The 16,686-nt window shown below is 35.5% G+C and overlaps 1 protein-coding gene across 2 annotated transcripts in view; it reads right to left on the reverse strand.

Annotated features, from left to right (window-relative positions):
• The window catches only part of PBX3 (PBX homeobox 3), a 168,203-nt gene that overhangs the window by 25,880 nt on the left and 125,637 nt on the right, over window positions 1–16,686 (reverse strand). For both annotated transcript variants that reach the window (XM_084898382.1, XM_084898381.1), the window contains exons 3-4: window positions 13,768–14,009; window positions 3,064–3,254 (exon numbers count right to left, since the gene is read on the reverse strand). In XM_084898382.1, coding sequence (XP_084754508.1) covers window positions 3,064–3,254; window positions 13,768–14,009 — 433 coding nt within the window. The remainder of the gene's footprint in view (window positions 1–3,063; window positions 3,255–13,767; window positions 14,010–16,686) is intronic.

Below are 16,686 nucleotides of genomic sequence, written 5' to 3' on the forward strand. Positions count from 1 at the left end.
GAGAGATCTATTAATTAGGATCATACAAAAAAAAAGTAGACTTCTATTTTTAAACATTCTTGGAATCTAATTTACTAATTTGGCATTATAAATTACACTCTTGGCATCCTCCAAAGCACTATCCGATGCATTTTAAGATTTAGAATGACTAAGAAAAATACTAAAATGGTGAAGCACAATTATAACTTCATTCCTAAATTTAGTCAAGTATTTACTAAGAATCTAATATGTTTTAGATACTTTATAAAGATTCAGTTGGAACAAAACAGATAATATCTACCAGAGTGTTTAAAGGAGATTGGTGGGTTAAGGTGAAAAGTAGAAAGTTAGGGGGAAAAAAGATATTAGACAAGTATCACAGAAATAAATAATTACAAATTGTGGTGACCATATCAAGTACGATGAGGGGAAAGCATAAGATATAATGAGAGTGTATCAGAGGGGAACCAAACAGATTATAGTGTCAGGAAAGGTTTCCTTGAAGGAGTGACATTTAATCTGAGACCTGGAACATGTGCAGGAGTCAGTCAAAGAATAGAGGGAGGAAGAATGAGTAAAGGAAACGGTCCTGTAACGAAAAGAGGGTGAAAAGTCCAAAGGGCTAAAGAAATCTAGATCACAGTAAACTTTAGAATATGTATGAGATGAATCTGGAAGGATAGGCAGGGGCCAGATTATATAGGCTTAGTGAGCCCCATAAGAATTTTTGGTGGCAGTTTTTAAGTTATTCTTCTTTAAAATCAGTACTTTTTAATGGAAACAACATGACCAAAAATCTGTGACAGAATTTTGAGACCCATTAAAATAACAAAGTTTAATGAGAGAAAAAAAGAGAATTTTTGGATTTTATTTTACTACGCGGAAGCTACTAAAGATTTTATATCTTTTAAAAAAATATTTGTTCTGACTGATAAGAATAGTGGGAGGAGGCCATGAAAGGAAAGACAAATATATATTTAAGGAGACAACTACAATGGTCAAATTGAGAGATGATGGTAACAGCATAAGGCAGGGGTCCTCAAACTTTTTAAAGTGGGGGCCAGATCACGGTCCCTCAGAGAGCTGGAGGGCCGGACTATATGAACTACTAATTCCTACTGTAACACCTCGGCTGCGCTCACTGCCCAAAAAACCTGGCGGGCCGGATCAGACTCCTCTGCGGGCCGTATGTGGCCCGCAGGCCGTAGTTTGAAGACCCCTGGCATAAGGTAAGAGTAATGGGAATAAAAAGATTCAAGCTCTATTTGAAAAGTAAAAGCAATAGGACTTAATGATGACTTGGGAGGAGGGAAATGGGTAGAGAAAACAGAAAAGGAAAGTAAGGGAAAAAATACACCAGAGGTTTCTAGATCTGACTGTTTAAGCAACTACCTGGACTAAGGTAATATTTGCTCACAGAGAAACATTCGGGAGGAAAGTATTTCTTTACTGGGAGAGGGGTGGCAGAGTGTCAGGAGATCAAGTATTTATTAACAATTTACATCAAATAGCAAAAATGCCATTTGTTACGAAGTTTTTAATGAATTTTAGCATGAAAATTAGCATTTGTCAGACTTCACCTTAAATCAGATTCTCTAGTAACTGAAATATAGTTTCCCCAAATAATCTTAATGATCTTCTCACTTGTGATATCCTACACGCAGAAAAGACAGAGTCAGTAAGGCAGCTGTAAATGTGTAGACCCTTATGAGATCCGTCTAGTTACAATGATGCCGCTAACATGGGAGGTGAAGCATGTCATCTGTGGCTCAACATCAAGGAAGAGCCCAGGGAGCAAGAAATCTAGGTCTGATCCGAACATCTCAAGTTATCAAATCTATAATTTCTTATACTGTTTCCTAAGGGATGAAGAAGAGAATCAAGATCTATTTGGGGATTAAAATCAACAGGATTCGATGATGAATTGGATGGGGAGATAGTAAGGAAAGACAGAGAAGGGGAGGAAGATATATACCAAGAACAGCCATTAGCATTTTTGCAGGAGTCATGTATGGCTTGAAAAGAAAACAAAGCCCTGACCTGGGGTACTCGGAGGCACACTCAGTAGGTGGTTTGGTGAGCAGGGTGGAAAACATTGAGAATAAGTGCTGAAACTGTCAAGCCTACCTATAGCTACCTGGTCCACATAATGCTTACTGAAAAGAAGAAGGGACTAAAGGTGATACAGGCATTTGCTAAACTAGGAGCAAATGGTAGTTAAATTACGTGGCAGATGGTCCTTATCTGGCTCTAAGGAAGAGCTCTGGCATGAAGAACCATGCCACACACTTCATTTTCCAGTTGAGAAGCTAACTTAGTTATTTTCTCTAATACTGTAAAATTTGGATGATAATTATCACCTGTCAGATTCCAAGGATGGAAAAGCCAAATGAAATAGAAACTCCTTTCCAAAGCTGAAGATTGATCACAAGCTTTAGCAATGCTCAAGAGGCAACCCTGCAGAGGCAGCATGCAGTAGCAACTTGACAATTCTTTTATTCTGTCACCTGGTAGGTCAAACACACCATATACAACTTACCACCTAATTCCTGTGAAACTTGGCGAAAGCTTCAGGTAAAAGGGAAGTTTTCATCCTTACAGAAGAAACTCATAGGCTTTCTCACTTGGCTTGGAAAAACACTTTGGGGCTTTGTGGTCACCTCTATTAATTAAAATGCCACTTCCTTCTTAGGAGCATCAATATTTCCTTACAATATATACAAGCAATGTAACATCAACAAATTCTTAGAAAACAAGCCTTTGTTAAAACAGAGTTACAGACTGAAAGTTATCCTTAAAAGTACTTTTTAGTATCAGATTTCAAAGGCTACATATTCTAAGTCATTAGGAGAGCACTAATCCTATTTCCCGAGCTACCAAATTGGAAGCTAATACACTACCACTCCCAGATAAGAGGCTTGACAGCCCAGACACCCTGAGGCGAATTACCTGTCCATTGTAGAGAAGAGCTCTTACAGCCAAATTAACAAAGTATCTAAAACCAACCAACCATTTTTATAGGAAATAATATAAAAGGAGTAGAAAGGGAGGAAAGCCACACAATAGATTTGTGGCCTTACATACCTGGCATCAAGGAACCTTGATCTTAAAATCATAACTGCTTCACAAGTGCTTTGTTTGAGCTGCATCTGAATGGAACTGAATTTTCGATGGATGATGCCCACCATTCTTTCAATCTCTTTTGGGGAGATGGGTCGTGTTCTGCTCTGCTCTCGGAGAAGGTTCATCACGTGTGTAGTGAATTCATTACATGCCTGTAAGGGAGGAAAAAATCACTCTTTAGAAACCTGGTATTTTATATGATCACACCCAGACATGAACTCATCTGAATTTCTACCTCATTTGCAATTGCAGATGGCATGATGCAGTGGGTAGGGTAAGATGAAAACTAAGACACTGGTGAAATGGCAGCGGTAGTTAGTGCAACAAGAATTCTGAAAATAAATGGCCAGACATGCAAGGGAGACACTGCACTCAACTGTCCTTCCACTGATCCTTGTCCCATTTCCAAAATGAGGTGTTCCCAGTGGGGGGATGCTCTCTACTAACTCTTATCGATAAATATGTTTATTGTTAATACTAAGCACCTTCTAATTTCATTGAGGTTTTACATATATTCAACAAATGTTTACTGAAGGACTATATGAAGGTCAAACTCTTCTAAGTGCTATTAAGGGACACAGAAATGAGCAAGACATAGACCTGGCCTCCAGTGTGATAAAATATGTAACAAAATTAATTTTCAAACAAGGCAGGCTGTGCAAGGTGTCACAGGGAGCTAGGAATATGTGCTTCCTAAGTTCAAAGGAGGGAGTGTTCTCATCTGGAGGCAGCGATCACGGCAGGTTGCATGGCACAAGTGACAGTGGGGCTTTAAAGAACAGGTAGGATTTTTGAAAGGTAAAGATAGAAATCAGGAGAAATTCCAGGTACAAGGAAAACTGGACATAATAGTATGTGGCAAGTTCAGAGGAACCGAGAAACTATGTAGAGAAGAAGGGATTCAGGTTTGTGATAGCATATAAAGGCATGGAATGACAAGCATGTCGATGTCCTAGTATAAACTAGCTGTGGTGTAGGTCCTATTAGTGGACAAGAGCCATTCCTGGAAGATGGGCAAGGCAGCTCAATTCTTCTGGCGAGAGGCAAATCCTGATGGGATTTGGGTCTTAACCAACCAGGTTTTAGTTCACAATCCTCAGCCCCCATCTCTATCAGTTCACCTAACACTGAAAGCCAGTACTGCCTGGGTAAATAAAGCATCAGTCCTTGAATAAAAAGAGCATCTTCTGGCATTTTCGTTAAAAGAATTCTGCAACTTACTGCACAGATGCCCTAGATAGGGCAAGCAGACAGAACAATCACTGATCACAGCAAGACACAATCTGAAGCTATAATAATGTCCACTTCCCTACAGACACCCTGAACATTGTTCATATCCAGCACATGATGGTTTCTGTAACTGCTCATTAGAGAACTAACCTTTCAAGTACACCGAGTGTTTCAATTTCTCTAAGCTTTTACAGGGCTTTTCTATAAATATTTCTAAAGTAAGGTAAAAGGAGTCTTGCTTACCAGTTAGGTAAAGTTTTTCATATGTTTTACTTCTTAAGAAATGTGAAATTCCTTGTTGAGTAGTGGCATCATGCTATACTTATGGAAATCTTCAGAGTGTGGAACTGTGTAATATACACAGTAGGCATCCAATAAACATCTATTGATTGGTGGGTTTTTGTATTACAACTCAAGAACAATGTTAATAGCCTTAAATATATTATCCCTGAAATATAAGAGAATAGTTCTTAACCCACATTCCATGGAGAAGTTTAGAATGTCCATGACTCCCTGAAATCATATACAAGTTGTATGCACATGTGTATTTCCTGAAGGGACAATATGTGGAGTTTTTGTTTGTTTTCATTTTGGATTCTTAGACAGTCTAACTAAAAAAAGGCTGAGAATTATTGTCCTAGATTATGACAAAATTATATTAAGGATCTTTGCAACTCTAAAACCAGAAGTTCTTTCCATTTTTAAGGAAACCAAAATAAAAGTAAATTTAAGATTTTCCCTGTTCTACTGTCATTGTAAATGATCTTATGCAGAGCTAAAAAGAAGTGGTTGCACAGCCAAGAAATATGTCTATTTTTTCTTGCACTTGCCCAAAAGAGATGTTCATGTAATTTCACAATTATTTAACTTGAGAAACTCCATCCCTTAGTTTTATCATCAGTAAAATGAAGAAAATTAAACTAGAACTGTTTCTCCAAACTGGGAAATGTTCTATACTTCTATAGCTAGTTCCAGAAAATGTTCCTATATGGCCAATAATACAATATGTTTGGGCAATCAATATTAAGCAATATTTAAAAAGTCTCTTTTTTTATTTTTGAAGGACTCCTCAGTACTTGTATAGTGATAGCCAATTGCATAGTAAATCTTCAAAGGGGAATGATATATCCAACTTTTCCCAAGTAAATATGATCACAAAACCTCTATTCTCTAGAGTAGTGCTATCCAACAGAAATATACTAAGACCCACATATAAAATGTTAAGTTCTCTAAGTAGCCATATTAAAAAGAAAGGAATCAGGTGAAACTAATTTTAACATTTTATTTAACTCAACATATTAAAAATATTAACATTTAAACACATGATTGTAGTAAAAACTCTTAATGAGGCATGCTATATTGTTTTTTTCATACACTTTTGAAATCTAGCATGTATTTTATATGTATAATATTTCGCAGTTCAGGCTGACCAGATTTCAGGGCTCAATAGCTACATGTGACTAGTGGCAACTATTGGACAGCACTATAGCATCTTGCAGACCAATGTGCTATTAAAAACTCTGAAAAACAGTAATCTATGTAATCTTTGATGTTTCTTTTTTCTCTTGTCATTGCCATGCATTCATATAAACACACATACATACACACAAACACAAAAAAAACAGATTCACTTAGGAATGTCCTTAATGAAACAAGAGAAATTATGCATTTTATTGTATCTTAACACTTGACTAAGACTTTAATATTCTGTGTGATAAATGGAAAGTACATAAAAAGTACTTCTCTGCATATGGATGGATAGTTATCCCCAGAAAAGGCACTTGTGTGATTAAGTTGTGAATAAAACTGCTTTTTTTAATTATTATTATTTGAAAGCAAAATAGACATATTATGATTATTCAGACTTGGGTGTTTGGCAGATGTTTTCTCAAAAATGAATCCAGTGAGCCTTTCATGCCAAACATCTGATACTAGTTATGCCAGTGGTGAAATTTGAATTTCGAAGTTAATATTATAATTTTAAAAGATCTACACCCACCACTGTGAGCCTGACAGTTTCCCATTAGACTTTCTGATAGTTTGGTACTGATTCCCAATGTGCCATTGACGGTATCGAAATGGCAACCTTTTGGTGAATGGGATGATGCACCAAAAGATTGCAGGCTGGATCCCTGGTAGAGGGCATGCAGGAGGCAGTCGATGGATGTTATACTTTCATATCAATGTTTCTCTCTACCCCTCTCTTCCTCGTTCTAAAAATCAATGAACTATTGTTATTTTTAAAAGCTACTAATATATTCCTCCCTTTTCGAGTGATGTATCTGTGTGAGGCCAGATATTCTTCATATAATGTTCTTTAAGCACATGACTGACTGCAGAAGTACACTTGAGAATCCAGGTGACTTCTATGAAGTCCAACACCAAAGAATTTTGAAAAAATATAAAAAACATGCCATTCTTCTCACTTAAGTTGGTGGTTTTGTTTTTGTTTTTGTTGTGTGTGTGTTTTTTGGGGGGTGTTAAAAATGTTATTTAAGTTAACATAATAGCTTATTGTGTTTTTTTAAATTAATACTTCTAATTTGTGGTATAATAAATATTGATAGATAGATGTAACCAACCAAGTGAAAGCTCTTAAGGGGTCTCCAATACTTTTTAAGAATCTAAGTCCTAAGACCAAAAAGTTTGAGAACTGCTGTACTGGACTACGGAAGCATTTCTTATTTGTATATATAACACTTCTAATTCCGACAAACTAGCTCACACATTATGGTAACAGACATCTATGACATGGCGTATGTCTTGATAAATAATTCAAGACTCCTGAATGATACCTGCAATGTTAGCTCTCCTTGTATTTCGCTGGCTGTATTTTAATGTCTCCAGAATGAATGTTTGTTTGCCTATGGTTTCTAAGAAGCAGTCAAAGGCTCATGTGGACAACAACAAAAAACAGGTTAAGAGTAAAAAGTTTCTGCTTGTAAGAACTCATAATTTCTAAAGCATTTGCTGAATGTCTCACAACTTATTAAGTGAAGTCATCTATGAATGCAAATGCTGATTAGCAATTTGGCAATAGCCCAACATTCACAGAATTCACATAGCTTTTCTTTAAACCAGTAGTTCATACATGATTAATTAGAACATCTCATTTATGTAGTGTGCACTTTAGCTCATTACTCTAAGTAAAATTCGTTAAGTATTTACATTTAGATAATTAAAATCTGGGTACACCCTTAAGAAAGATGCATACACTTTAGGCAAAGTGATTTTTTTTTCCCTTTATACCACTGAAAGTAAATTACAGCCTATTTACAGCCTCATCTGTACCAGTTTCAGAGCACAACATAGTACTGCCTCATTTCCTATTCCTTAAAAGGTAACATTTTAAAAATATAAATGCAGTAAGAATGATTAAATGACTGCAGAGTTTTAAAGGGCCACCCAACCACATATTAGCATCAGTGCTGTTTATAATGTGGGATGCTCATTTCAAACATTTATCATATCTACCATGACTATGTTATTAAAATAGACATTGGAGTCCTTGAATTTTGTAATTTAGAATAATAGCAGAAATCTTTTTCTTTTAATCCAGCTGCTGAAAACTATCTAGGATGTATTTTTTGTGTGTATCTTAAAGCATACATTGCAATAACAGTTAAATGAACATAAAGTACTGAAGGTCTCATGTAAGAAAAATAGTTTCAATCTATTATTATTATTATTTTTAATTTCAGCGAGGAAGGGAGAGGGAGAGAAAGATAGAAACATCAATAATGAAAGAGAATCATTGATTGGTTGCCTCCTGCATGCCCCACACTGGGGACCAAGCCTGTATCCTGGGCATGTGCTCTTGGCCGGAATCAAACCTGGGACCCTTTAGTCTACACGCCAACGCTCTATCCAACGAGCCAAATCGGCTAGGGCTCAATCAGTTCTTAATCTGAGACTTTTTGCCATTTGTTCCTTTCTTCTTAAAAATTCAAACCTAATAATAAATGAGAACTTGCAATATTTTTTCAAAACTATTTTCAGTAATATCATTTTTACTTAGTAAAACTGTCTTCTCAATATTCATGCCTATTTGGTTTACACTCAAAGTTTTCAGTGTTTTGTTGTTTAGTGGTAATGCTAGTTTCCGTTGTAAATTCAATTTCTTGCCTGTGGGTTCAGACCATTTAATATAAAAACATAAAACCAAACAAAGAGCAAGCACTAATTTTTAGAGCAAGTTTTTAAATGGTTCAGTGATCAGATCTAAAAACTGAATTGGTCTTTTGTAACCATCTAGAGAAGCTAATTGTGGACAACAGATCATAATACCACCTATTGTAAATCCACTTTACAAGAAAGAATAAATCTCTATTAAAAAGTCAATGCCTCTCAAATTTGCATGCATCCATTTTCTAGATGTTTTTATAACCTTACAAGCAACTCTAGTCTAATATTATAGATTTGTATTTATGAAATGTTTATTATTAAATCAACAAATTCTTCACTTAAAGATTCTTTTGCTAAGCCAACTAGAATGAAACCAATATGCAAAGATGAAATATCTATTGTACTGCAACACTTCTAACCTAATTACATAGTTTAGGGACCTATCTCATGAGAGTTCTATAAGGATTATATTATATATGTATGTTAAGTTATTTGCATAGAGTCTATAACATAATTAATACTTAATAAATGACAGTTATTATTGACAATGAAAATGGCAAGTTAATGAAATTCATATTTTTGTGTGTGTTAATTCTATAAGCAATTCCCTTCTCTGATTACTTAATATATAATTCTGACTTGCCATTGCCTGAATACAAACACTGCTTCCAAACAAGTTTAATAAAAAAGAGTAGTATTCAAATACAAAACAATTCATTCACTAATCAAGCATAAGGTCAAAGAAACCTCTGGTACATAGAATCAATAAACTAGGAACTTGGAGGGGGCAAAGTGAGTACTCAAACACTATTTCCTTCCAGTCAAGGAAAAGACCCAGCATGAATACCGGCAAGAAGTGAAACCCTCCCCTTGGAACAATGACTAACAAAGCCTTGCTTGGGAAAATAAAACACAAAGTTTACATCAGGTGATAAACTTTTGTCTTTCCTGCTTAACTATTAAAAATAAATAGCAAAATGCGAATAGGAGTTTGCAGGCTAGACAAACTCTAATATAATAACGTCAGCATTTTTTAAGCTGAATAAAAATGAAGTTTCTTTACAAGCAAAGCAGATTTTGCCAGGAGAGGTAAGTACATAATGCTGAGATCCTCAAAGAGCCCAAGGCCATTCCTTTCCACTGGTTTAGGTTCCACACTCATTTTCCATTCCCCCAACAGTCCTCCGTAACCTGAAAGTCCTCTAGTAAATAAACAATGTCTGATTGGTCTTGAACACATTCAGTGTATATGTTTGGTTTCAATGCTCTACCTGATTTGAGGTGAATTCATTTGACATCTGTGAACTCAGAAAGCAGGTTCCCAGATGCTTGTGGAGGGTTGGTACCCTTACAACACTTTCGCCTTCGGCAAAAATGTATTTCAATATAATTATAGTAGATAGCTTTCAATATGTCATCTCTATTATAGCAGCTATAAATTATGAAGTGAATTGCCTGTGTACAAGCATTTCTTCTGGTACAAGCAAAGTGGGAGAGCTGCATAGGGCATGATATATCTGTTCTGTTTTAACTGAGAACAAATGTCTAAGTCAAATTTCATTTGCAAATACCAATGTGTCCATTTCCCTTTGGTAGAGAGTAGAGAGGTGAAGGAACCAAGAAGGCCTTCAATTCTTAAAAACAGGCTTCCCAGAACCCTTGGTTAAAATTCTTTAAGAATTCACCTATTCTAATAGTTCGGCCTTTAATCATAAGAGCATATTTGAAAGGTAATGTAAAAGCATTTTTCAAAACTTCTAACTAATTCACGAGAACACAAATAAGCAATCAGGTTTTTGTCCAACTAAAGAGGGAGGCAATGCATCCAAGACAAGTAGTATGACGGTTGCTGCAAGCTCTGGAAAATTGTCATATTTCTATTTGGTGTCCGGATCAACAAGAGAAAAGTAAAATAGTTTTTTTTCCTTTGGGGGTGGTAATCATATTTAAGAATCTTATTCTAATATATGTTCTATTATTTATACTATATTCTAATATTTAGCTGAATATTTCAAAAGGGTTTATAAGTGAATTTAGATGATTATCACTAAAAATAATTACATCTAAGCCTATGTAATGGGGACATATAATCAAAAGACATTTTATAGAGAGAAAAAAAAAAGAAGACAGTATATTAAAGATAGCCATTCCTTAAACACACATAAAACAGAGCCTTGCAGCTTGGATTTAATTCTGCTCAAACTGTAGCTCTAGTCTGCTTAGCTTTGTAAATGTGGCTATGTTTATAAGGCACTTTAATTTATGGCAGTGGTAGTGTGTGTTAATTTTATGGCAATCTAAATCTAAACAGGCTTCAGATACATTTTCATTACAGCTTCATTGCAAAACACAGTAGAGTGAATAGCTCTAGATTCCAATGTGGTTTATTTCTTTTAATAAAAGACTCAACACAATTTTCGGATGAAGCTTCTGCCTTACTTAACATATATGTTCTTCCTATTTACTAATAAGCCTTCCATCATTCAGAATACCCATGTTCACTTTTAGGAGGAAAAATATAATTTCTGCAAAGTGATTAGAATAGTTGTGTTTTATATTTTCATCTCTACTCTGATCCCATTCCAAATGCAATCCAACATGGGCAAACCAGAAACAAACAAACAACCAGAATGTACCTGAATTATTTTCCAATTCGACATAAGTAGCAGCATAATTCCATGAAAAAGGCAGTCATATTGTCAGAAACAGATTTCAATGCCTGATTCTAACACTAACTACATGTATGACACTGGACAGATGACTTAACCTGAGTCTCATTTTCTCATCTGTAAAATGGAAATTATAATACCATCTACTTTAGAAATGTCACCACTTCACCTCAGTTAGTTCTACTTAGGCCATAGCAATTTCAAAAGATATCCCTGAAAGGTTTACTCCAGCTAAGGACCTGTATTTCAAAGATTTAAAAAGAAAAAGAAAAAAAGAAAAAAGAAAAGTTGACTATCTTATGTTAAAACTCACAGAAGAGCTATAAAAGCCATCCCAAAGACAACTCAAGAGAATTAAATGCCACTGATATTTCTAAAATAATTCAGAACCTACAGAAAATTGCTGAGCTAAAATTCTGTCGAATCAGCCAACTAGTCACCATATTCAACTTATTTACTTGTCCTTAATACTGCAATGACTTTACTTATCTATATTTTTTTTCCTTCTGAAAGTGCTAAAAATGAGAAAAGAAACAGACATCTAAGTAGTTATTAGGCTAATAAATATATCTAACAATAAGGTTCATGACTATATTCTAACTCATTATTTCCCAATATAATCTTTAACCCAAAAATACTTAGTGCAGATTAATTATAAAGAACTTGTATGTATATGTGTATTTTCAAAGCACAAAAAACAAAACAAAAAAGCCCAAACCCTTTGACACTGACTGACTGATGCCTGCCTCACCCAACTTCCAAAGGGCCATAGAAAGGAAATAAGGAGGACAATGTGAGGAGATATGGCAGGAGACAGTAAGGAATCATCTTAATTCCTCAGCCAAAAAAGTAGAGCCATTGGCCCAATACTATAGATCTTTTCCTGCAAGGTGCCTGGTGGTGTTTCTTTAGTAAGTACAGATAGATATATTTAACATAAAGTTATGCAATTAGGATATTGCTACAAATCAGAGCCATTTCTACTGTTTATGCTCAGGGCAATCTTTTCAACCATGACTTATTTTGTTTACTCTCAATTATTTATATGTCAAATCAGAAAGTTCCATTTTTTTATGTACATACAAAAGATAATTTTTCTAAAATTCTTATTTGCACATTTTCCACTAAAAATTATTCCTATATATGAGACTAGAGATGGTTTGAGATCCCAGAAAGTCCTATTCAGAAAAAAATGCATAATAGCTTATAAGATTAATTTATATTGTATTTTAACATAGAACTACATAAATCTTTCTACCCTCCCTAAAAACACATTCACCTCTGGGACAGAATGCAGCATTTGCTTAATACCACCACAGCCAGCATATTAGAGAAGGCAATGAAAAAAAACTAACATATACAACTGAAACTATACAGGGAACTTAGAAGATAAATCAGTATTAAAACTGGCCAGGACTGCCACATTACATTAAGGTGTTTGGACTTTAAGACATATCTGACTACATAGTGAAGTATTTATGGGTGAAAGGTATGGTGTCTAAGACTGCTTTAAAATACCACACACACAAAAAAGGGGGGGGGTGTGTGAGAGAGAGATAGACAAAATAAGGTTGACAAAATGTTAATATATATTTATCTGGGTGGCAATTCCTTATTTTAGATTTAACTATAAAACAGCCGATTGATAACTGCTTTTTGACCTAAAAACTTGGCAATTTATAGGATTTGACTTAATAATATTCTCTTTATTTGGGGGTACATTTAAACATTTCCATATAATGTTTTCTTAAATTACCTTCCAGTGAAAATCCCTCAAACTACAGGTTTTTAGGCTTAAACTAACAACTAAAATAAGTTCAAAATGAACCATCAACATTTTACCTTCTTTCATTGAATCTAAGAGTTACTCATTTTCCTCCACATTTTAATATCTCTGAAGTTTGGAACCATTTCACAACCAATGTTATAGTTAAATTGGGCAGTGTTAATTTTTTCTTGTGGTACATAAAGCAATGAGACAGCTTAAAAACAAAGTATCTTAGACTCAATGAAATATGGTTAATAAAATGGCTGAGAATAGCATTTTTAATCAGTAATGGCATACTCTCTAATCAGGAATTTCGCACACAATGGCTAGTATTCCCTGCCCCAGGTTAATTATCTTGGGTGGTCTCCTCAGAGAGACTGGCCAGAACCTGCTTACTTTGTGAAGTTAGCTCCCTCCCCTACAGCCTGGCACAATTCATAAGAATCCCTAGGAGGATTCTGGAACTCCCAGCACAAGAGGAAAATCTCACTCTGCAGGGCTTCCCTTTAAAAGCTGTCACAGCTATGAACAAGGCCAGTGCATAAATGTTAATGATACAAAGCTATGAAGAGCACAAAATGGTGAGTTTGGAGAGGAAGGATGGTTGCAGGTGAGGTAGTAAGGGCACATGAATGTGAGGAATGAATATAGCTAAAACAAGTAGATGGGATAAAATAGCTTAGCTTCACCTCTGAAACCTCAAAGGGACTTCGTTTCATGAATCCAACAATTCACTTAGATTTTAGCATTGACCTTATTTATTTTGTTCTCTGTGTTAACACCTACCCCTCACAGCCCTCAGAATTGGTTAGCGCAGTCTAATAGCAGAGCAATAGAGGTTTGTGCAGGACTATGAGAGTGGCGGCTGCTGACCTGTTCATATTTCTCCAGTTCTGTGTGATAGATTTGTCTGATCTGGGTCAATTTGGCTCTGTAATCTGAGTGTTCAATAGAGTTATCTGAAGAACCTCCAGAGGCTGCCGCGGCTGCAGCTGCTGCCGCCGATCCCCCACCTTTCTCAGGACCTGAAACCCCTTCTGCCAAAAGCATATTGTCCAGTCTCATTAGCTGGGGATCGGGAGGGTCCTCCTCCTGGGCTCCTCTGATGCTGAGACCTTCAAGGAGAGAGAGACAGAGAGAGAATAAGCGAGAAACAGGACAAACAGTGTATTTTATTTATTTGAGAAAATGTTCAAACAACATCAGTGCACTATAATTCATGGAGCATTTCATTGTTCACACTTTATCAATAGGCCTAAGTATGGAAATTCTTTTCACGATAATATTGACATGCATCCCAAAATTTCTAAGATCACCCCTTCTCAATTTACCCCAGATTGGATCCTCTGGATCCTTAAAAAAAGGTAGCCTTGAGTTCCCGACATCCACTCTTCCCAGATTTAGGTGATTTAAGAATAAAATGTGAAGAGGGTTAAAAATTTGGGATTTTGAGAAAGAAAAAACATCATCCAAGGATATAAAACCCAAATGAAAGAAATGTGGTTGTTCTGTTTCTCTATACAACTAGAATAACAGATTTTAAAATCTCATAGAATAATTAATTCACAAGCTATACCCAAAAATTAAAAAATAAGCAGGATCAGATGAGCTTCTCCATTATGTAATTTCAGGGGGAGAAGAGAAATACATACATGATGAGGTAATTAGCTATGCTTTAAAAACAAACAAACAAACAAACAAACAAATAAATAAATATGAAAATTTTTTAATTAAATGCCTTGTTTAACCAATTGTCAACAAACTATAAAACCAGGACACTAATAAATACAGTATTAAAAATGTACCATCAACATGGCCATACGGTGCCGGGCACAATAGTCTCAATCTAATTTTGCTTTTATATAAAGAACTTCCTAAGTGATGCCCAGTCAGCACCTCATTGGAGCACTATAGATCACAGCTGACAATCCGTAGGTTTAATCAGGTCACACAGGCTTTCTGCCAAGATGTTTTCAACAACACCGAAGACAAAGTTTTAAAATAATTATCATGGTATAAAAAAGCACTGGAGTCACGACAGCTCAAAATCCCATTTTCATTAATGTGTAACGTAATCTAAACTCTCCCCGCCCGTTAACCCCTGGAAACCTGTCTAAAGCGGGTTCTTCACAAGGCATCCTGGGAAGGAGGGGAAGGAAGCTGGCGTCTTGCATGTCTGCATTTGGATTCTGCCTTTTGCGTCTGTGCCTGTTGTTTATCCACAGTGGTGCACACTCTGTGTCTGGTGTGACTTACATGACAGTAACATCTATAAGCTGCCAAGTACTCAGCTGAGCACCAGCTCTGCAATTTTATGTGCTAACCTAAAACCATCATCAATTCTTTAAAGAACAGATTCCATTCCTACATGTCCTGAATTACGCCCACAGCAGGAGAGAGCTCTTGGTTGTCTTAACTCAAATGCACAACTTTAATTTCCTCCCTCAAAACACTTTAAAGCTGTCACTTTCATTTAAAAATATACTTCAGAATAATTTCAACTGGGTAATAAAACTAACTCAAAATAATTTAAAATTATGTCTGTTGCCTGGAGAGGAAAACAAATAAGGTATGGAAACTATAATACACTAAGACAATAATTCATTTACGGAACCAAAAAGTTAGGAGCCCCTTAAATAAGATAAAATCAGTATCAGCACATTGCTGATCATTAAAGCTATTTCTTCTAAATCTGGAAGAAACTACCCAATATTGGTTACACTGGTATTTTTAACATCTTTCACTTTCTTTTCTTCCAATTCATTTTATTAGATGGTAGAATCTCAAGGCCCAGACACACTTGTAGTCCCACATACCGTTTTTTGTGCCTCTGATATGCCGTGAGGACTCACTGAGCTACCTCTTATCTGACACTTCAGGCTGTTTCACTTTCTATTATTCATTTGGGAGTTCCTTACATTTCTCCTTTTTAAATTAAACTTTTGCTCACGTTTTTGTGTTTGTTGGTTCTATATATATATATATATATATATATATATATATATATATATATATATACATACACACACACACACACACATACATACACACACACGTACAGATAATGGTGCTTCTCCTGGAAATGGGTTTCATCTACCTTCAAAGTTCCTTGGGTTTCTAGTTTTACCCTTGTACTTAGATTTATTCATCTTTTCTTATGGACATTTGGGGAGGTTCTTTAATAGTAGATCAACATCCATAGACAAAATTTTTACACTTCCCTGCACATGTGTGGGACACAAGAGAAGATGCTCAGTGGCTAATACACAAGAAAGCAGGGAGACAGAAGAAGGAAATTCGTCAGGAAGAAATGCAAGATACAAATTAAGTAGCCATCTATTGCACTTCCATACGTACTAATATGCATATAAACCAACACCACCATACCAATTGGAAGCAACTCTTAAACTCAATAGTAGTAAACACAAAAAAAAGAATTATAAGTACGTCTTGTGACAAATAATATCTTTTAAAATCATAAGTAAATCAACGCTTCAGTGGTTGCTTCAAATACAGGAAGAATATTTTAATGTAATCTTTCTGTATTTGCTTTATAAATTATGTACATCAAATCTAATCAGAAAAATCATTTCCTGACAAAAAGTTCACACTCCTATAGATGAGAAGTCAGAGTCACACATAGCTTCCAATCATCTCACCTACTCCCCTAGGCACCTATAAACATTTTAATGAACCTAAGTTTGCAAGGGGCAGAATGAATAGAACTATGTGGTTTTCAAAAGATCTTGATATCTTCAAACTAAAACTTGGGAAAACAATAACTTGAAAAAT

Source organism: Pipistrellus hanaki, assembly GCF_964339955.1.
Source record: "Pipistrellus hanaki genome assembly, chromosome: 11".
Taxonomy (NCBI): domain Eukaryota; kingdom Metazoa; phylum Chordata; class Mammalia; order Chiroptera; family Vespertilionidae; genus Pipistrellus; species Pipistrellus hanaki.